At 45.5% G+C, this 20,508-nt stretch overlaps 1 protein-coding gene across 4 annotated transcripts in view; it reads right to left on the reverse strand.

Annotated features, from left to right (window-relative positions):
- pdzrn3b (PDZ domain containing RING finger 3b) overlaps positions 1-20,508 on the reverse strand; it is an 89,255-nt gene that overhangs the window by 7,709 nt on the left and 61,038 nt on the right. The window contains exon 1 of one of the 4 annotated variants that reach the window (XM_084037633.1): positions 9,428-9,602. The exons of the other annotated variants lie outside the window; for them this stretch is intronic. Within the exon in view, the coding sequence (XP_083893759.1) occupies positions 9,428-9,496 (69 nt within the window). The 5' untranslated portion in view covers positions 9,497-9,602. Of the gene's footprint in view, positions 1-9,427; positions 9,603-20,508 lie in introns of those variants that run through there. 4 annotated transcript variants of the gene reach the window in all.

Raw genomic sequence — 20,508 nt, forward strand, 5'->3', positions numbered from 1 at the left:
GCAGCGACATTAAATCTCCTGCAAGCAGCTGTAAAAGCGACATATTTCTATAGAGGAGTACGTATAGAAACCAAAGGCATTGGGCCTGTGTGTGTGTGTGTGTGTGTGTGTGTGTGTGTGTGCGCCAGCGTGTGTGTGTGTGTGTGCTTAGAGGAAGGACGAAGAAGGCAGTAAAGAGGAGGGAACTCAATGCAGAAGTCAGGAGAGGCTATGTGCCCACTAATAACCGGAGCAGATTAATGCTAATCCTGGGCCTGCAGGATAATTGGATCATCTCAGTGGACTTAAACTTCTACTTCTTCTGCATCAAAACTTAATAACTCATCTATTTGCAGTTTGCGCTGAATAATTCGACATTGAGAAAAGTGCGTTATCATATCATAGAATACTAATATAAGAAATCCTGCTGGAAAAACCCCCCAAAACAAAGCAACCTTGAGATTTAAAACCAGTGCTCTCGCCTGCACAGGAAAGAAGTGGCCTTGGCTGAAACAACCACCACAAGTCACACCAAAACATAAAAGTTATCTGAATTCCAATCTGATGTTGGTGCTGGTATCTGTAATATGCCTTCCTAAAAATCACACGGGACCTCACATGCTCAAGCATCTTTGTTTCCCACAGTGAGCCATGATGTTGTACATCAGCTGAGGAATCCAAGCGCCTTTGTGCTGTCTTCTCTCTGCATGCAGGCTCCAACAGTCAAACCTGGTTGCCAGGAATCCCGGGGCGACTCGAAGGCAGTGAACCAGAGACAAAGCCTTTAGCCCCCCGTCTTGTTGGGCCCCGGAGCATTCTGCCTCAGTGCCCTCAATGGGGGGAGTCTCCTCCCAGCTGTGGCGGGGGGTCCCACGACCTCCATTCACTACGCTCACCTCTGACACGGAGCGGCCCTTTGCAGCACACTGGGAAAAAACACACAACACTCCCCTGACACAATAAACAATGCTTCACCACCACTGGGCTCTCGGACTAGGCCATGTTAACCCGCTGCCTTAGCGCAGCCGAGGAGCACACACCTCAAGCTGCTGCAGTAATGAGCCAAAGAAACTAGACCCTGAACGCCTCCTTTACTGTAATCTCGGGCTGGATTTACCTTTGAACATACCAAACACTTGAGCGGTTGTTCGTGTTGACACAATGCAGCGACGACACGCAAGAAATGACTCTGTCACCCTCTGGTGCATCCTCCAACAGGGGGCTCTGTTAAATCCATTTTAATGACAAGAGGGCAGCAGGGCCCTACTTAAAGGAATACTAATTAGGTCTAAATCACACGTCTGCTGTGTCGGTGTTTGGTGAGGAATTTACACAGCTGTGGCTTTGTTATTTCGCAGCCCATTTTTCTTTAATTAAAATATCACATTTGACCTCAAACGCAACGGTGGAGTCAGGGACCTGTATGCACAGGGTTTGGTTTCAGAGCAAACCAGGGCTTCATCTTCCGTGAGATATTTATGCCAGCCCTGAGCCTTCTGGGTAATAATTAGGGGCAGCAGGGGCAGGAAGGCGGAAGGCAAATCAAGCTGGATTGAGATGCTGATGTGGGAAGCTAATCTGCTGTCAAGGATGCGTATCTGCCAGGCAGCACGCTCAATCTCTTTCATTATTATCTTTGTATTGTGGCAGATGGGGCAGACCTCAGCTTTTCATTCATTCTTTATTTAATTGGGTTGTCTCTGAAATTGAGCTCCTTATTCATGAGTACCCTTATCAAAAACGGAACAAATACAATAATCAGTTGAAATAAAATGTAATTGACCGTTCTCCAAGCCCTGCCCCCACCTTAGTAACTGTTGCTATGCCTGACAAGCTTTCTGTTCTGACCCCCCAACTATGCTGTTTACAATGACAGCAGATCCACCACAAATTCTCTTTTTTGAAACAACAGGACCTTGATGTCAGACAGAGGGAGGCTCCATGAGTGAAAACGCTCCCAGCTGACTGATAGTTCTGACACACTTAACAAGAAATACAGAGGTTGGATTTATTCGTTGTTGCTCATTTTTGAAACAGCATGTTTCACTTTTAACATCACAAAACCCCTAAAATCAGTGGAACAGAGTGATTACGGTTACCAGAACAATGTGAGGTAGCATCCGGGACCAGTTTCCACGCAGTGAGGAAAGCCTACATAGAGGACTGGCCGTAATCAATACAATAAGGGACTTTTTAATGTAGCCTGAAACCCACAAAATAATGTAGGATGACGTTCTCCGAGGCTTTGGAAGGAGTGCTAGGTTAAAAGAGAGCTAGTTAGCCAGGCATGCTAACATTAAGTGTTTTTGTTGTTGCAGTACCGCAGTTCGCCAGCTGTCTGCTCTGCTAACTCCCAACTATGATTGTACAATTGCTGTTTGGGGGATTAATAAAATACATGGACGGAAATAATAAAAACAATATAAGCATACAGGAATGTGACAGTCTACTAAAATAAAAAACGTAAAAACATACGCCCCCACCCCCACGTTCTAATCATGTTCATACAGAAAAGCCTCTGTAGAACATTACATCAATTCGCCGACTGTGTTGTGTAACATTAGTCTTTGATACGGCCATTCAATCACCACCTAATCCTTTAATAAAGAGGAGAGGAACATCATTAAAGGGCCAGTGTTTCTGTTCCTCGGGGAAACGCAGTGAGGTGAACGGAGTGGAAACTCTGCCAGGCGAACGGCAAACCTTTCAGAGCGGGGCCGAGCAAACCCTGGGAACCCCACTGTATAGACAAGCATTTTAAAGAGCCTCGAGAGCCGAGGCGCTCGCCGCGTCTTTCTGCTCGACTACACTTCTTAGACGAATTCTTCAAAGTCTGTATTTCGGAACAGAGAGGAGCGCTGACGTGATGGAGAGCACCGAGACTTGAAGGCTTATTTGCCTATACAACGTTTGAGTGGCAGTCTGAATGTGGGTCGTTCTTACTTGAAAAACACAGTTAATCCCTCTTTTATTTCACTTTTAACCATTTTCATAAGAATGAAAGAAAATTCAAGGACCAGCCAGTGATTTTTCAGTGTGCGATTGTGTGTGATTTTGTGTGTGTGTGTGTGGACGCGCACACTTGGAGTGTGTCCTGAAATCTGAACATGTTGTTCTTTTAACTGGAAAGAAATCTCTCCAAAGGTGTGAGGCTTGAAAACACAGCAGTCTTTATTTGCCACAGTGAGAGAGATTACTGAGGATTACAGAACAAACTGCTAAAATCTCAATGCTGGCTGAAAGAGACACCGCTGTTTACCGCTAATCTGATTTAGGCAACGCGTTATGCACAGCTGATCAATTTAGAACCCAAATCACCTCTCTCTCTAATTGGAGGTGTGAAGTGAGCCTTGAGTTCCCTCCACTCGGAATACCTTTTATTTTACTTTTAAGCCCTTTAATGATCCTGAAACTGTTTCCTCCACTATGTGTTTGAATGAACTCTGGAAAGGAAGTCAAATCTTAAATGGATGACGTTCTCTCGCAGAGCGATTTATCAGAAAAACACACCAGCACTAACCCGCCATCATTCATACAAATACAGTGACTCAACGCAGATCTGCCAAAGCCTTGAATTGAAAGCAGGCATGGCTGGTGATAAAGGTGCTATCTGTTACATTTAACACCCTAATAACTCAACAATGTTTGAGTCATATAATCTGAAATTGGCAGCCTCCTCTAAAAGTGACACACACTCACACAAACCCAAGTTGTAGGCCATTAGCAGCGTTATCTCCCCTCTCTGCCCGGCTTCAGCAGCTCCACACAATAAACATACACACCGACTTCATCCCCTGTGAGGAATCACACTGAGCTCCATTCCGGGGCCAAGTCTGTTTGCTCAAGTCAGCGAAGTGGAGTTTGCCCCAACAGCGATCACACAGAGCTGCAGAGAGATTTACTCCACTGGAAGAAGGGAAACAGCCACGAGGTATGCACCAATCACACACATCAAAATAAGTCTTCTGGATGTCCAGAGTCCACAGAAGGATCACAGCTCCTTCCATGCGAGCGGCAGGAGTCTGAATCACGCCGTTACTGACACATAATGTCAGACTGCTGGTCAACACAGTAGTCTTTATTTATAAGCAGTTATTATTCAAATAATACATTAAAAAAAAGATTAAAACAAAAATCAAAAAGAGGAATTAAAAGTCTTGTATATAAATGATATGGTATAAAAGGTACAGACCATCATTGTCACTGCTGCAGCTATTTCAGTCAGTTTTGGCCTGATATCCGATCGGTGTGTCCCTAAGTTTTACAGCCTTATAATAAGATGCCATAATCACCCTTAATCAGTCAACAGTGACTGCTCACAGGCCGCATGGGCCCCACATGTTTTATTCATTACGGGGTGCATACAACGTATACAAGCACGGACATGATGCATGTTAACACTAATGTAATAATTAGCAATCATGTACCGATGATGACAACCGAGTTAATGCACTGCTGCTCTTGGAAAAGAAAAGTAAATTTATGCAAATTACTCCACACTACAGGAAACAAACCTCCTATTTTGAAAAAAAAAACCTGACAAAACAATTCACGTCACCGTCACCACTGATCTCTTGATGCATCTGGAAAAGTTGAACTCATCCCACCTCAAGACTACAAGGATCAGACTGACTTCTGATTTAGAGTGGTGCTAACTCTTGATGTTTCCAGTTTGCAATGTACAAAGCACATGTAATAATCCGTCCCTGAGCTCAGTATTTTTGCTTGTTGGTGGAGGACCCGGGAGTCTTGTCATTCTGGCGTTGATAAAGAGCTTTAGTTTGCATTAAAGGACCCATTTGTCTATGTTATCATGGATTGAGTATCTGCCTGTGGTGAGAGCGGCTACATCAATGTCAATATGCTCAATTATAGTTTGCTTTGCACAAGCGCTGCTGGAGTTCCTCGTGGATCTCGTATTGTCAGGACGTCGTTATATCTCTGTCGTGGCGGTGATCCCTCGCTGTCATTTCCTTTTGGACTGACGGTGAGTAAACGGGCTCCTGTGAGTGCTCCCCTGTGGCAGCCGGCCACCTGCTCCGCTGTCTAACAGATGTGACGGCCGACCGGGGTCGGTCCTAGCCGTTATTAAAAACACACAGTGTCGACCTCGGTGGCAGCGCTCGGGGCTGGAGATCCCTGCCTCGTCTCTGTCGAGCCTCATTACCGGCGCTGCATCTTTGCAAGTTTCTCTTTTCTGGTAACTGCTTTGATGACAGGGATCTCTGACAGCGGGGGGCAAGGGATTGAAGGCAGGACGGGCTGTCTTGTACCAATAGTTGCATCTAATTTATCTGTCTGTCTGTCTGTCTGTCTGCTCCAGGAGATGTCTTACTGAGACCATCTGGCGCCTTGACAACTTGGCTTCTCGAGCTGAGCATGACACCTTCAATCACAAATACGGCTAATTAGACAGAAGCAGATAGGAAATGTTCCCGAGCTCGTTTGCGAACTTCTATTACGCAGAAGATCAATCCGTGTTTTTGGTTGAAGATGTTGTTCCTCTGCAGGGAACACAGAGAGAGAGAGATTCAGAGAGGCCTCCGAAAGCAAAGCAGACAAACAATGGTCCGGATCGGTTCAGCGTAGATGAGCCCAACAGCCGACTTGCACCGAGGCTCTAATTAAGCTCCGGGACTTGTAAGAGCCGCAGCACGGCGCCACAGCCATTACGGAGTGCTTCTGGAGAGATTAAGAGCCCTAGGACTGTCAAACAGAGTTTCCAAGGCCTCTACCTTAAAGTCCCCGACAAAAGCAGCTGAGCTTACAGCTCCACATGGTGCTTACCTTCAGCTTTGAAGAAAGGACCGAGGGGTTCACCGCTGTCAGGAGGGTCAAGTTTAAAAGGCAGCGCTGAGCTTTCCGCAGCCCAGGCCTTTAATGATCATAACAAAAAGGGAAGACGCTTATCGAAAACGCCACGCCGGCTGCGTCTAATAAGCCTTAACGATGTTTGATCTCCACCGTGGCCCTATTGACACTCGGCGCTGTAAACAAAATGTTTCTGCAACCATCATTTATTACATCCAAACAGACTGCTGAAGTTACACACATTTCTTATCTTGAAAGGTTTGATAAAATGCCTTCAGGTAAAAGAAAAGAAAAAAAGGATGTGCAGTCTGTTGTATAAAACGGTATTAAAGCATATTTTTCATGCTTCCAACATGGGAGTTGGAGCTTAGGTGTTTAATGAACTGGAAAGATTTCAAGTGTTCCTGGATTATCAAGTCCTCAGAGAGATGAAGGGGAGAGCAGAGAGTGGGCGCCGTGCCAGGCCCAACAAGAGGATCTGCCTGCATTATATCAGTACGAGAAATGAAGACCTCCCAGAATCCCCCACAGAGGTACAACCTAGGGTTGTGCCCACACATATTTCATTCAACCACAATCTGCTGTAGCGTGGAAAGGAACAAAACCCACTTAATACAGCTAATGCAGAGAAAAGGATTATGTGCGAGTCCTGTGGCGGTGACCAGACAACGGCAGGCGTCTGAAAAGCTTCACGGCGGTGCTAACGTCGGCGCCTGATGACGGAGCAGTTTCACGTCCGTCGGAGCGAGACCCGAGACAGAAGTCTCGATGGCGACTCTCAGTCAAGTCTCCGCCGCTGTAAAATGCAGCTGACCATGACGACGGTAGCGACCGTAGGTTCACTTGACTTTGAACATTTGAACAAGTGTAGCTGAGACCAATCGATCAATATAAACGCTCACAAACAATCGCACCGCAGCGAGAGCCTTACAGTAACCTGCACGACCCCGTCGGCCATCATTAACCAGCGGCTGTACATTATGAATGCACCTTCTAGTGGGACGTATGTAATGATTACACACAGTGTCAGATGGCCAGAGTGGTGTGTGTGCCGTCCTAGACGTGGTAGAAACGGCCAAAGGTCATGAAAAGCTATTTATCTACATTCTGGGTAAACAGGCAAACTATGAAGCTCCTTCTTGTATTCTTACAGTAATTAAGTCACTGTTTTGGTCTAATGGGTACGGTATAGAAAACTGTGGTTCTCTCCATCTGGCTGAAAAGAAGAAACACTTTCTATAGCTATAATCTTGATCGCCAAATGGTCGGTTGACGTTTTCTTCGAAAATGGAAGTTGGGAAAGCACAGCAGCCATAATCGCTCAGTTCGCTGATAGAAAAATAATCTGAACTGTATTGACCATCACTTTTATTGTTTCATTTCCCGAGCGAAGCACGCCAAGTATTTCTGTTTCCAGCTTCTCATATGCGAGTCTTTTCTGCATTCCTCTGTTTTTATGTGAATAGAAACTGAATGGACTGTTAGTAAGACAAAACAGGACATCACAGGATGTCTCTTTGGGCTTTTTTTCACTATTTTCTATAACAATGAATCAGTTACTCTGTAACACAATCGGCATTCTCAGATGAGGACAATAGTTGCAGCTTTGAAGAATATGCATTTATAAGGTGGCCGGGTATGAAACAAAGCAGCAGCACGCAAAGACTTCAGGAATCACTCACATTAACAGATTATACACTCGCAGTGTGTCAGAAATCATCTGCGTTGTCTCTGCTGTCATGTGAGGCCGGGTGCTCGGCCCATCAGGGGGGGACATGACAAACGACTTGTCATGTTAAAACCGGCACAGACTTTCTCCACAGAGCCTCAGACAGGCAGACGGAGCAACTGACAAAAGTAAAGACCGCTGGGAGACAGACAGATGAGGCAGAATGGCCTGCCAATCCTGGATAACTGACAGGCATGATGACTCTGTGACCAGAGAGACAGCAGAACAATGGGAGTGACACTCTTCTGTGCACCATGTTTTTGCCGTTATTAGTGGTCTGTTAGGAGTGTGGAGGAGTAATTCTGACCCCAATATCAGCACCCATAATCCACTTATTATGCCACTGCAAAACACCCAGACAAGCTTTTAGTCTTTTTTTTGTTGTTGATCAAAGCCGAAGTGTTTGGAGGCACAAAGTCAGCCTCGCCCTGTTATCTCCCCCTGACGGGGAGGGAGAATAATGAGTGGGATCCACAGAGAGCTTCATCATTACATTCATTTAAACCAGCCACTAGCCACCCGGCGCACTGTGCAGCAAATGGAGATGTAATTCGGTGTGATTGGAGGATAACACTTGGCCGGGGTCCATTATGGTTGAAAAGAACGAAGGGGGGGAAAAACAAGCCCTGATTTGAGCAGGGTGGAGAAACCAGTCCTCAAAATATGTGCAACCCAGTGTGTCAGAGCCGTACAGCGTCTGCCGTTAGAGGCTTTCAGTCATTAGAGCGGACTGCCACCACAATCCAAACACTCTGATCAATAAACCGGCACCATGAGTTTGCCGTCTCAGTTAAAGTGTGCTACGCAGTGAAGCCTGCAAAGAACAGAGGATGGCAACACGCTCTAGGGTTTATTCTGGGAATGTCAGTCCTGATAAGCCTACGTTTCCTCCACTGGAGGAACAAATAATTATTCAAGTCAGTCAAGTTTAATTAAGACTGCAATATCAAAAATCTTCCTCCTGATGCTCCAATCAAATGTTTGAGTACAGAGCTGGAGAAGGTGGGTTCATACTGAGTTCACCTGACGGCAGAGAAGATTCAGGCAGAGGTAGAAGACAGAAAGTCTGCACAGAATAAAACTGCATTTGATCATTTTCAACGCGATATATAAAAAAAGCCCCAAAAGCTTCAAAATCAATGAGGGTTTGCTTATCTTTTCCAAATATAGCCAACATGCAAATTCAGATATCTTAAACCAGGAATGAAGCAACACATTTTTATCATCCATCTATCTGTTTAATATTAAATTTTGCAGGCTGATGTAATGAGATTGTTAGAATATCTCAGCTTTTCAACTGTTGGTATTCAATTAACAACAATATAAAACAAAGTGGTAAATGCCGATTAATCACCTAATCAATGAATTGTTTCAGAATGCTGGACACAAGTATTGTTAAAAAAAGAAACAAAAAGAAAGAACCTGTTCTGTTGTTGCTCTTGTGAAAACATCCCTATGTGTTAATGATGCATCTACAACACACCTGCTCTGGGGAAAAAAAAAGTACAAAACAAGCACCGGCGTGTTAAACATAAACTTTGGTGAAAGTTAAACAGGGGTTAAAGCCGGAAAGCTCCGAGTCAGCATTCAGTTGACAATGAGGAGGTGGGCAGCGATCGGCGCACACACTAGCAGACACATTGAGAGAGCTGTCGCCTCTTCATCACCCCCTTCCTTTAAGCACTGCGCGCCACCTCTCGCTGACCCCTGCGGCCAGAGTTCAGGCTGCTCAGCTGCAGGAGCTCCGCTCCACCCGGCTCCCGCTCAGCCGGCCACCCCACAAAAGCCGGGATAAAATGATAAAAACTGACTCTTTGCCGAACACAGGAAGAAGAAAAATAAAGCACAGGTACAATCAAACAACCTAAGAAGAGTCCCTGAGAGTTGGAAGAGGCTTGTTCACAGTACCTGGCAGACTTCATAGAGGAGTTTATAATGCTCCTGAGGCTTCTGCAGGGTACAGAGGCTGCATCCCATGGTGGAGGAGATCACACCATGCAGGCTCTCCCTCCAGCCACTCAGACGGTGGGAGCAGATCTCGTCTTCTCCTTCTCCTCTCTGAAGTGACTCCCTCTGTCCGCTCGCAGCCACACGACAACTGGAAGGGCTGACAGGATTGACTTCCCCCCAGCTTGTGGCTGTATCTCTCCGCTCAGCCCCGTCTCTCTCTCTCACACACTTCACCCCCCCTCCTCGCCTCACATGCTCCCTCCCTCCCCGACGCCCTCCAGCTTTCTGCTGAGCTTCACGGGGGCCGGTGCCAGAGCTCGGCTATATACACCCCCTCATGTTTATTAAGCGGCCGCTCATTGAATATTCATGAGCGGCGGGGGGGGCTAACTCATTGACTGAGGCCGACATCGTGCGATGTGAAGTCTTCTTAATTAATAAGCATCATTAGAGCTTTTATGCGGGAACAAGTCGCGTGATAGAAAAAGGCTTTTCATGTCACGGCAGGACTAATAGGTCCGCAAATCTCGTTTGTCAACCGTTCCGGACTTTTAAATTGAAATCCAAAATGTGACAAGACGACGTCCGACCATGATTTAAGGATTAAGCTCATGTTTGGGATTTATGCGTCTGGAGCTCTGCAGCTTTGTTACAGCAGACCCTTTCCATGCCCCAGTTGAATTAGAGCTCGGTGACCTCTGCTATACGAATCCAGCAGAAAGAGACACTAAGCATTCTTTCCATGGCATGTCCTTCTAAATACGCAGGCCCGATGCCAGGGAAAACAAATCAACCAGATACATATTTATGCCGGCCCTCTCCGGTGGAGGCGGTGGTTACCAGCGGAGCATCTTATGCATATCGTACAGTACCCTTCTATTGGTCCGTCCTTGCTGAGTGCAGACAACGGGTATGGCTCCATTAGACCAAACATCTGTCCTGCTATGTGATGAAGATAGATAAAAGAGGACAACAAATGCTGTTGCTTCTGTTCATGTGTATGGATCAGAGGTGGAAAACTTTACTTTAGTTTACTCTAATGGACCCGTAGCAGAGTCGTTGACCCCATGAGGTCTGTGTTCACCCCTTCACCATTCAATCACTGGCTTGTTGCAAAATACAAAGGATTGGTTCAATTGAGTCCATGGTGCTAAGCCACATACCTGGATAGATTTCAGGTCAGGAGGGGGATGGTCATGTGGGAGAAGCCCTGACTGCTGGTGATAGTGGTATTTCTTCCTGCCAGATGTGGCCAATGATCCCTATCTATCAGTACTTCCACACTTCCCGAGCCTCTCCAAGACGGCCACATTATTAGCCAGGCTCGGGGTTTCCAGGCAAATGTCAAGCCAATTTTATGTAAATCTTTTGAAATGCCACAGAAATGAATAAAACTTAATCAGAAACACCAAGCGAAATGAAAGCTGTCTACTGTCAACAGGATGAAATCCACAACTCCTGTTGTATTTTGGGGGGACAGTGTGAACGGCATTTCTTGAAGGATTTGGCTCCAAACACGGCTATGTTAATCCGATAAAATGCTGCTACAGGTTGTTATGGCAACACTCCTGTCTGAAGGAAAGTTTTTTAATTTAATTTTACATTCCCATAATTCCCTATTTCTATTCACTTCCCCAATTTATAATCTACACCAAAGGAGCACTTGGCTGGGAATTAGGCTAATTGGATTTCACTTTTCCATTTAATCTCTCGGTTTGTATTCTGTCCAACAGCTGTTAACCAAAGGCTGTCTGCACATAAATCCTCATCTCTTTCCCATGACCGTAAACACACACAATGCTGGACAATTAAATAAAAACATCTTAAAGAACAATCCTTCAGGCAGAAGGTGGTGACAAAAAATTGCCTCGGGCAAATTGCGAAGGTATCTGTGTGAACCTAACAATCATTCAAAATCACTGCAGGCTTTGCTCACACTTTCATCCAAAGCAGCATGGAAAACTAATTCTATGCTCACATTAGCCGTACTGTTGTGCCCGAGGCAGGGATCGGTGGAGAGTTTGAGCCGGCGCTCTCGGCCGGCTAATCTTTCTTTCACACCGAGATTATTCCATTCACAAAGTCACAACGCAGACGGCGCTCAGATATGAAACAACGGCACTAAAGGTTAAGTCAGCTGCTGCAGGAAAACAAAAAATGTGCGTATTAATGAATGATCAGCAGCAGCAGTAAAATACGGAGCGGAGGAGTCAACTGGGGACCCGTCTGCACACTGGTCACCATTGTGTTCAGAAATAAAATTTTGTCGCTGGCTGGCTGGTGACAAAATATTTTTCTCTTCGGCCTCTGCTGTGGTTTGATCAGTGGGTTCAGCAGACAGAAACACGCGCTTCAGCTTTTATTCATTACAGGTCTAGACGGTGACACAGTGTCGGAGGTTCCTATGTCAGCAGGAGTGAGACCAAACGATAACACCGGCGTGCTATTTGTGATAATAAACATCAGAATCTTTTCTCATTTCTTTTAAATCTACAGACAAGAGGGCAAGAGGTGACCACACCGCCTCCCAATTAGCTGTGTAGTGCTTAGATCCTGTGCATTTGATCCATGCTCAGTTGGATCATTCATATTCATAGAGGCTGCCTGGTGTTGTCTCGGCGTCCCACAGGGCCCAGTTTAAGAGTCATGGCTTTAACTAGAGCCACAGCGGGATCAGGTGGCAATTGTGCAGCGTGCACCATCCCTGTGTGGCTGAGAACTCTCTAACACATCGTCTTTCTACCCGGAGCTCTTTTACACCTCTAAATGAATAGTTTGACATTTTAGCAAATGTGCTTACACGCTTTATAGCTCGGAGTTAGATGAGAAGTTTGATATCACTCTCATGTCTGTAGTCTTAATATCAAAGTGGAGCCAGCAGCTGCTTAGCTTAGCTTAGCATAAAGACTGGATGCAGGAGGAAACAGCTAGCTTGGCTCTGTGCAAAGCCAGACAAAATCCACCCGCCGGCACCTCTTAAGCTCACTAATTAACGTGTAATTTTAACAGTAATAAGGAATAACCGTATTTTCCAAATGTGGACCTATACCATAACCTTTACTTGGTGATTGACAGTGTGTGACTAAGGAGTAATTGCATATACATGACCCTAATTGTCTTCAGTCCACACGATGGAGAAACTGCAGGTCCAGTGAAATTACTGTAACCTGACCTCAACATTTCATCCTACCATGTGGCAAAATGCCAAGCCATTTATCTCTACATCGTGGGAAGCGAGATCTATGCGATCGGAGCAGAGAAACCATTTTTTTTTTTTTTTTTTAAAGGTGGACTTAACAGGGTGTGGAGACAAAGTCTGCAGAAGGTGACAACGTGGCAACATGTGAAGAAACAGGACACCGATGGCTGATAGTGATAACACAAGGAGAAAGCATGAAGTCCTGGTCGTCTCACACGACTCTAATGCACTGTCCAGACGGCAGGATGAGGGGAAGAGGGAGGGAGCAACGCCAGGAAGATGAGGAACGATAGAGTGACGGAGGGGAAAAGTAAATTGGCTACATATTGTGAATCCGTGAAGAGAATGTCCTAGTGTGGCTTGTCTGTTGTATAGAGTGTGATTGTTCTGTGCATGAGCTGAGGCTGGATCAACGTCACTTCACGTCACGTTGCTCGAGGTCAGACGAAAACTATGAGGACTTTCCACTGTCAACAGTTCGTACGTTTGTGGGGTGAAACCACAAACGCTGAATAACATAAACAGGCAGATTTTTTCCAACATGATTGGATGGGCAGACTTGTCTGACGTGGGACGCTACTGAAAGCAAAGCATGCCACGTTCTAATGAGGCTGCATTTCCAAAGGGTTTATACGTCATTGTTTCCTGTTCAATAAGTCATCAAGTCTGCAGTTCTAAATGTAAGTAAGTCACTGACTTTCTAAAAGCCATGGTTAGTAAGTCATATGTAATTCTTAATGCCACCAAAATGTATTGCATCTATCCTTCACTTTTTTCATTTTGGAAATGCCATCGTTAGAATCCACGTTTAGTTGCTAACAGTCTCTCTTTCCTGCCTTTGCTGACTCACTGCTGCCACCTGTTGATCAGGAGAATAATGTGAAACCATTGGCAGGAAAAGGTTTGTCGTCACACATTTTCTCAAAGACCTCCAACACAAAAGTCACCCCCCAATGGTCAGCAGTGAGAATGCAAGTTTAAGGCACTTCCGCCTTAGCTTCACTTATCAGAACTGGAGGTTGCTGCCTTGTGTAGAGTTTAAAAGACGTGGGCATTTATGAGACGTGGAGGACGCGTGGAGGACGCGATTAGAGAATAGTATTATGGGAAATCACCAACTATTCTGACCTCTGCTGCGGATTTTGACTCAATCTCTCTTTCGCAAGTTTATGGGAAATCTAAATGCAAAACGAAATCCCTGGAACACCTTTATAATTGAGGCGCTTTATTGAGAGCTAAAAGCAAGATCGAGTGTCATGCTGGAGGAAGATAACGCCGGCCAAGGAAGATATTTTCACAACAGTGCAGCCCAAAAGTTATTAATAATGGCTTAGAATGGAGCTATAAAGCGGAAAATGATCTATCATCCATTAATAAAGATGTCAGTGGCAACGTATGAACCTTTACAAAGGCTGCCTTATTAGAAAGTAGCAAAGTGTGCTTGAGAGCAGAACAAACCGCTAAATAAGAGGCCTGCTTGCTGAAGTACGGGTTTTCCCAGGCAACAGTGAACAGGTTTGCTCCACTATAGAACGGGATTAGAAGGCCTCCACTGAGTTGATTTGAGCCATATCTTAGTCCCTCTTCATATGGTCTGGTATGAGCCCCCGTATCAGCACTCTGATCTGTAGAGGATATGAGAGGAGACGGGAGCCGCCGTGTTAATGGTGATACCAGATGAGCGAATGAGAGCGTCGGAGGGGGAGCGAGAGCAAACAAACGGGGCGTTAATAGAAGGTGTGAAGAAGGCCGACACACAAGACGGAGAGACGCGCAGCGACCGCAGAGGAGGCAAACGGGCCGGAGACGGAAACTAAATGTGCGGAGGAGTTTAATGAGTCTCCAGTCCCTCTCAACTGTACCGCTGGGGCCGGAGCGGCGCGAGGATCAGTGTATGTATGTGGGTGAGTGTGTATCCACCTCTGAAACACTGGGCTGTGCATAATTTATCAGACAGCTGTCAGCTTTGTACTCCTATTTACACTGCGAGCCAGATCCTGTGCCAACAGGGAGCCCAGCCAGCAGGAATGACAGCCACCGAAACCGTTTAATTGGAGACTCAAACAACTAATAATGCCATCTCTATCACTTCAGTGTAATTACTTAAGTACGAGGGGATGTTAACAAGACGGATATGTTAAAATGCACACACACACACACACACACACACACACACACACACACACACACACACACACACACACACACACACACACACACACACACACACACACACACACACACACAATGCATGACTTTGGGATTTAGATTTTGGTTTCTCTCCACAGAATATGTAAATCTGTAAACCTGTTTCCTTATTTTCCAGGCTCCCCGAGGCCGACAGCCTGACAGTTAAATGCACAGCATTTGGCTCCGTGCTGTATAAAATCATCTTCCTTTTTTTGGAGGGGGGACAGCTTCAGGCATTTGTTGTGGTGGGACCACTGAGGCAGTTTACACAAAAATTGCGACACAAATGCAATTATCGTTTGTCAGACTGGGAACCAACTCATGGGAACGTTACTCATTTTTCAAAAGAAAATTCTGTCATGTTCTTCAAATAAAAACAACCATCACTCACAAAGGAGTGTAGCTACAAAGAGCTTCCTTGCTTCCTAAATGAGCCGGTATCGGTGCCAAGGATGCGGGTACGGACACGGCGAGCTGAAGTGTAAATCTTGGTGCAGACGGCGGTGCAGTCTCATTGATTCTCTTGTATTTAGCTCCATAATAAGCAATAAAATGACCACCTAACCTTGGCTACTAAAAAACGCCTCCAGCTAATTACCCAAATGCCACGACATTCCTGCAGAAGGTAACTCATGGCGCTTGTCAACATCATTATTAGGCGGGATATTAACAGGAGTTCATATTTCATCCCCTCGCCGGTACTGAGAGCGGGGGGCTCAGTGACGTGACTCCACTCCAAGGGGTCCAACACAGAGATCCTGTCACCAGCTAATTCCCGGAGACTTCATCGCTCCCGGCTGCTCTGGCATGCTGGCAGCCGAAGCCGCCAACGAAAGCCTCCAGCTACACCGAGTGAGGGAGCGTGGGCACACACCCTGCTGATACTGCAAGCGGTGGTGGGCGCTCAAAGTGGAATGAGACTGTACAGACTAGGCAATCAGATAACTTGGAAGTTTAGAATACGGAGTATATACAATATTTACATTTTTAAAGGATCATTTTCACACCATTAGAGCTGTGTTATTTACAGTATGTTTCTGCAGGTGGAGTAGTCGCAGGGCTGGCCGTTCCTACCTGGTTCCCAGAAGCAACTATTAAAGCCAATGTTGGGACCAGTGTGTGTGAATGGATGAATGAGAGGCATCACAGAGATAGGAATGCAATAAAAAACACATTCCCGCTCAGGGAACCTCATTCACACTCTTCAAAGTACTTGGAACTTTGCCATCCATCTTTTTTTACTCGTCTAATACAACCAGAACCGCCTCCATCAAGAGATGTGAACGCTGGACAATAATAAAAAATAGACAAATATCAAGCCAGACAGCTACAGCAGCACGATGCTCCTGTCTGGGACAAACCAGAACATCCTTTCCCACAGCCATTGACAGCTGCACAAGGAACCTGCAACGTACTAACGCCTCCTGAAATGGGGCTGACATTTAGAGGTTCTCCCTAAAGCAAGGAAATAACTAAGGAAATGGAAATAAAAACAGGTCCCTTGATAATGTCTACACGTTACGTTGAAGTTAGGGTGGGGGGGAGTTTGAGTGAAAGGTTCTTAAGAGTGAGTTATAGCCACAGGTCCATGTTCAGCCCTCAATCTCATTACATTACAGTGCTCTTCCAAATGAAAAGCTCTTGAGTGAGAGCTGAGGTCACCGGGAGAAGTAGCTGACGCACGTGTTGGTTGACATCACTCAAATGTCTCAATACGCAGTCAGATAGCTGGGTTTAACTGCACAAAGGCAGCTGTGATGAATGGGCCCACAGCCCTGAGGGGGGAAACCTTATTTTTATACACCATGTCTTTAGCACTCCACTAGAACCTGATGAAATTGCTAGCCATGCTAACTGGATGTCTTGACCAGTCGGTAAATCTCTTTACTACGTGACCCCCCTGACCCCTCGCCGGCCCATCAGTCAGGACGAGGCGGTGACCTCAGAGGCCTTATGGGCAGTGAGGGCTGATTCACAGACTCCCTGTTGTTTTTTCTGAGCCACTCCTCCAGTGTTATTCTCAACATCACGTTGACTGATTTTACGCTGCTGATTTAAACCTACACATACAGTACTTTATTAATACTTTATGTTTATGTTTCAGACCATTTCATTTCGGAGCTTTTTTGACATCCAGATATTGGAAGTCTCCCACATGAATTTAACAGCTGGTGACATTGTGGTTAAGATGAACGCTGTGACTTTCTAGGACTTGTAAAATGTGTGGAATGACAGGTTGTACGCCGGATGTCGTCATCAACCAAGAAATCACACACGGTTCCTGACAATCTGGTTTTAAGGTGACAGCTGACCTTTCGGATTAGACGAAACCACCAAAATACAATTTTCTCTGCCACCGGCATTTGAAAATGTCTTTGAGCAACGTATTTAGCACCGATATGGTGACATCGGCTTATCTGTCCTTGCTCTTCATGTTTTATCCTTCACATATAGCCCCTAGGTTGAGGTTTAAAAGATAACATGCTGTAAGATTGCATTGTTCTCATTGGAAAAACAAAAACAAATCAGGTTGTAAAGGTCAAACTGCAACTGGTATAAAATCAATCTGTCAAATTTCTGAAAAATCCATTTTGGTTATAGATTTTCAAATTGTGAGATAATGGGCAACATTTCAAAGCTTGGGTGCAGAACATCATTGTCAACACTGCAAATGTAAATTAAGTCAATACACATAATTGCCATGAATGCAAGTGGCAGTTTGAATGTGGCAGGATTTTACATTACTGATTGCCAACAGTCAGGAGGAGTCTGCACACAATTAGATTTGGCTAAAAACTCCTCTCCCGCGCTTCCCGTGACACATCTGCTCATGACAATACAAACGAGATTTGTCCAAAGTAAATTTAATTATCAACTCCCAGGAAATCCAAGTGTGTACAATGTCCCCATTTTCCACTCTTGATCCGATGATTACCACAAACAGTGGACCTTTTAACGAAGGACATGCTAATGCCATTAGCCCAAATGGAAAATTAATTTGTAACATATGTCAATAGATGTCGCGGAATGATTGTGCAAAGTGGTTCTGGGAGCACAAACAGAAGCATTTAGTGTGCCAATGTGTTATTCACAAAGTGTCCTCATGCTAATGCAAAGACTTTTGAATTAAAATTTTTCCAAATAAACAACGGTATCAAAACCTTTACCAAACAGCTCAGTGGAGCTTGTTTTTTGTTTAGCATGCACAGGCTTCAGAAAGGCATTATATCCTTCAGTGATGGTGACACACTTGGCTGCCAGGACAACAAGGAAAACACTAAATGTCAACATGGTTGAAAACATTTAATTTCGGATCCATCGCGTGGGCTCTGTGCATTCACATCAAACTGCGAATTGGAAAATGGCCCCAAAGTGCAGGTTTCTCCTTTGATGCTCTGAGCATCATTAACCCAAATATAATTTATCGAGAACTGTCCCCACCGACACATCTTCAGGAGTGTGTGTTGATTGAAAATAACAAGAATGGCAATCCACCCCCCAACCCCCCGCACCCTTCCAAATTGATCGAGAGAAAGACTGAAGCATGCTTTTTAAGAAACCCAAGCCTGTCATTTCCATCTCTTTCTGACTTCATTTTCGCTGAAGTGCGCTCCAAATGCTGCCTTGCAGAGCACAATGCAGTGGTGATGCTGCGAGTGCATCCAGTCCATTAAGCATCTTCTCTTTTGTGAAGAGCATGAGAGCATCGGGAAGGAGACACAAAAGAGCAACGGTGGATGGAGGGAGCAGCGACTGGGGGTGCTAATGTGGCAAAAAAAGGAGGAAGAGTTGGGAAATATAGAGGGAAAGGCTTTGGTTTAATGAGGAGACAGTGATTTTAGGAGAGAGTGAGTGTGTGTGTGAGTGTGTGTGTGTGGGGGGGGCTGATCTTTGACCTCTCAGATGCCTCAGTGCGTGTGACAGGCCTAGTTCAGGGACGGGATTAAGGTAATCAAGGCTAGTAATGAGAACAGAGCACACATTGATGAGCTCGGACGCTCCCTGAAAGCCTGAAAGCAACAATTATTCACCTTACTCCCTGTTCTCCCGTGTGAGTGTGTGTGTCTGCATCTAGAAATCATCGCCGGGGCGGTGTACTTCATGACAGAAGGGGGCCACTGCAGACAGATGTAGATGTGGGAAATAACGCCCACGGATAAGCTGGGATACCCAGCCTTTGTCCTGCTTTCCAAGGACACGTGTCTTTTAGCTGCGACAGATGACACTTCAATCCAGCTTGACAGGAGTGAGTGATTGGAAAGTAGATGTTTGAGGTAGAAAAGTCACCTGGTTGCCTGGGGTGATGCTACGCTGAGGTGCTGAAACACAATCGATTCATCTACTGAGATTCATTAGAGATTAGTTTTCTGTTGGAATAAAATATATAATGACATCGGATCAAAGACTATCCCTTCATGTCAAAGGTGGGTAGACTGTGTTGAAATCCACTCTGTTGTCATTACAGAACGCTAAAATGTTGTTTGTATGATTAATAACAAAGGAATTATGCATTATCTCAGAGTTACATGCTCAGTTTTTCTCCTGACAAGGTGCAATACGTGTCTCCATTACTTCTGGCCAATCACAAGCTTGTACTGCTGGTTGAAGAAGGTGCAGAGAAAAAGCACAGTGTATGATAAGCTATGTGGACAGGAATGAACCTACACATTGTCTTGTGTCAGTAGTTTGGTGTAGTTTTAGTGAGGGATTTGCAAGTAAGGATACAATATAAAGAAATAAGGTACCCCAAAAATCCAAGATAAAAAGCAAAAGGAGAGTAACAGCACTTTCTAAACCTTTTGCTTTTCTTCAAATCCTGACACTTGGCACAGTAGCAGGAAGAGGTCTCACGGCCTTTCTTTATCCCCGGAGACACCCTGACAAGGTCAAGAGTGAGGAGGCACCTTAAGAGGCTACGCTCTGTCTGCAGCAGACTGGTGGAACATGACTTCATTTTGAAGAATCCCTTCTAAAAAATCCTGGCTCCAGTCTTAACACCTACAAAAGGGGACGTTTAAGTCTTCATAATGAGGATGCCACATGCCGATATCATCTTTCACAGGCTCCGTTTGACCAGAGCTCCTTGTTGGATGGAGTCCTGTTAAGTGGTGCACATCCCTGCCTTTTTTTAATCACATGTTTTCAATTACTACGGGAGAGCCCAGATCCCAACTTGTGCTATAATTCAATAAGGACACAAAGGGGCAGGTCGAGAGGGTGGGACAGTCGGCCATTGTCCTGGGACGGCTGAGTGACAGGGGTGAGTCGGGGACCTCGGAGCACACAGTGGCGACTTTGTACCTGTCAGTCAAGCTGTGACACTGACAGCCTGCCGGGGGACTTGGGGGACGCCTCTAGAGGTGAGAGGTCCTCCGCTACAGAGCCTCGAGCCCTCCCAACAAGCAGGTGACTCACCACCCTGTGACTTGGTAAAAACTTCACATAACAATAAGAAGGGCAGAGCAGCTGGCTACTGCGACACAGCAGTCCAGTGTGTCGGGAGGAACATGCATGCAAATGAGCACAAAACACAAAGGTATGGTTGAGGCTGATGGGAAGTGATGCAGGTATTTGTTGACGTGCTGGTGGCAGAACATTAGGATTCACGCCTGTGCAAACTGTGATGTCAATACATCAAGTAGCTGTGGAG

The sequence above is a fragment of the Eutrigla gurnardus genome (genome assembly GCF_963514095.1).
Source record: "Eutrigla gurnardus genome assembly, chromosome: 2".
Lineage (NCBI taxonomy): Eukaryota > Metazoa > Chordata > Actinopteri > Perciformes > Triglidae > Eutrigla > Eutrigla gurnardus.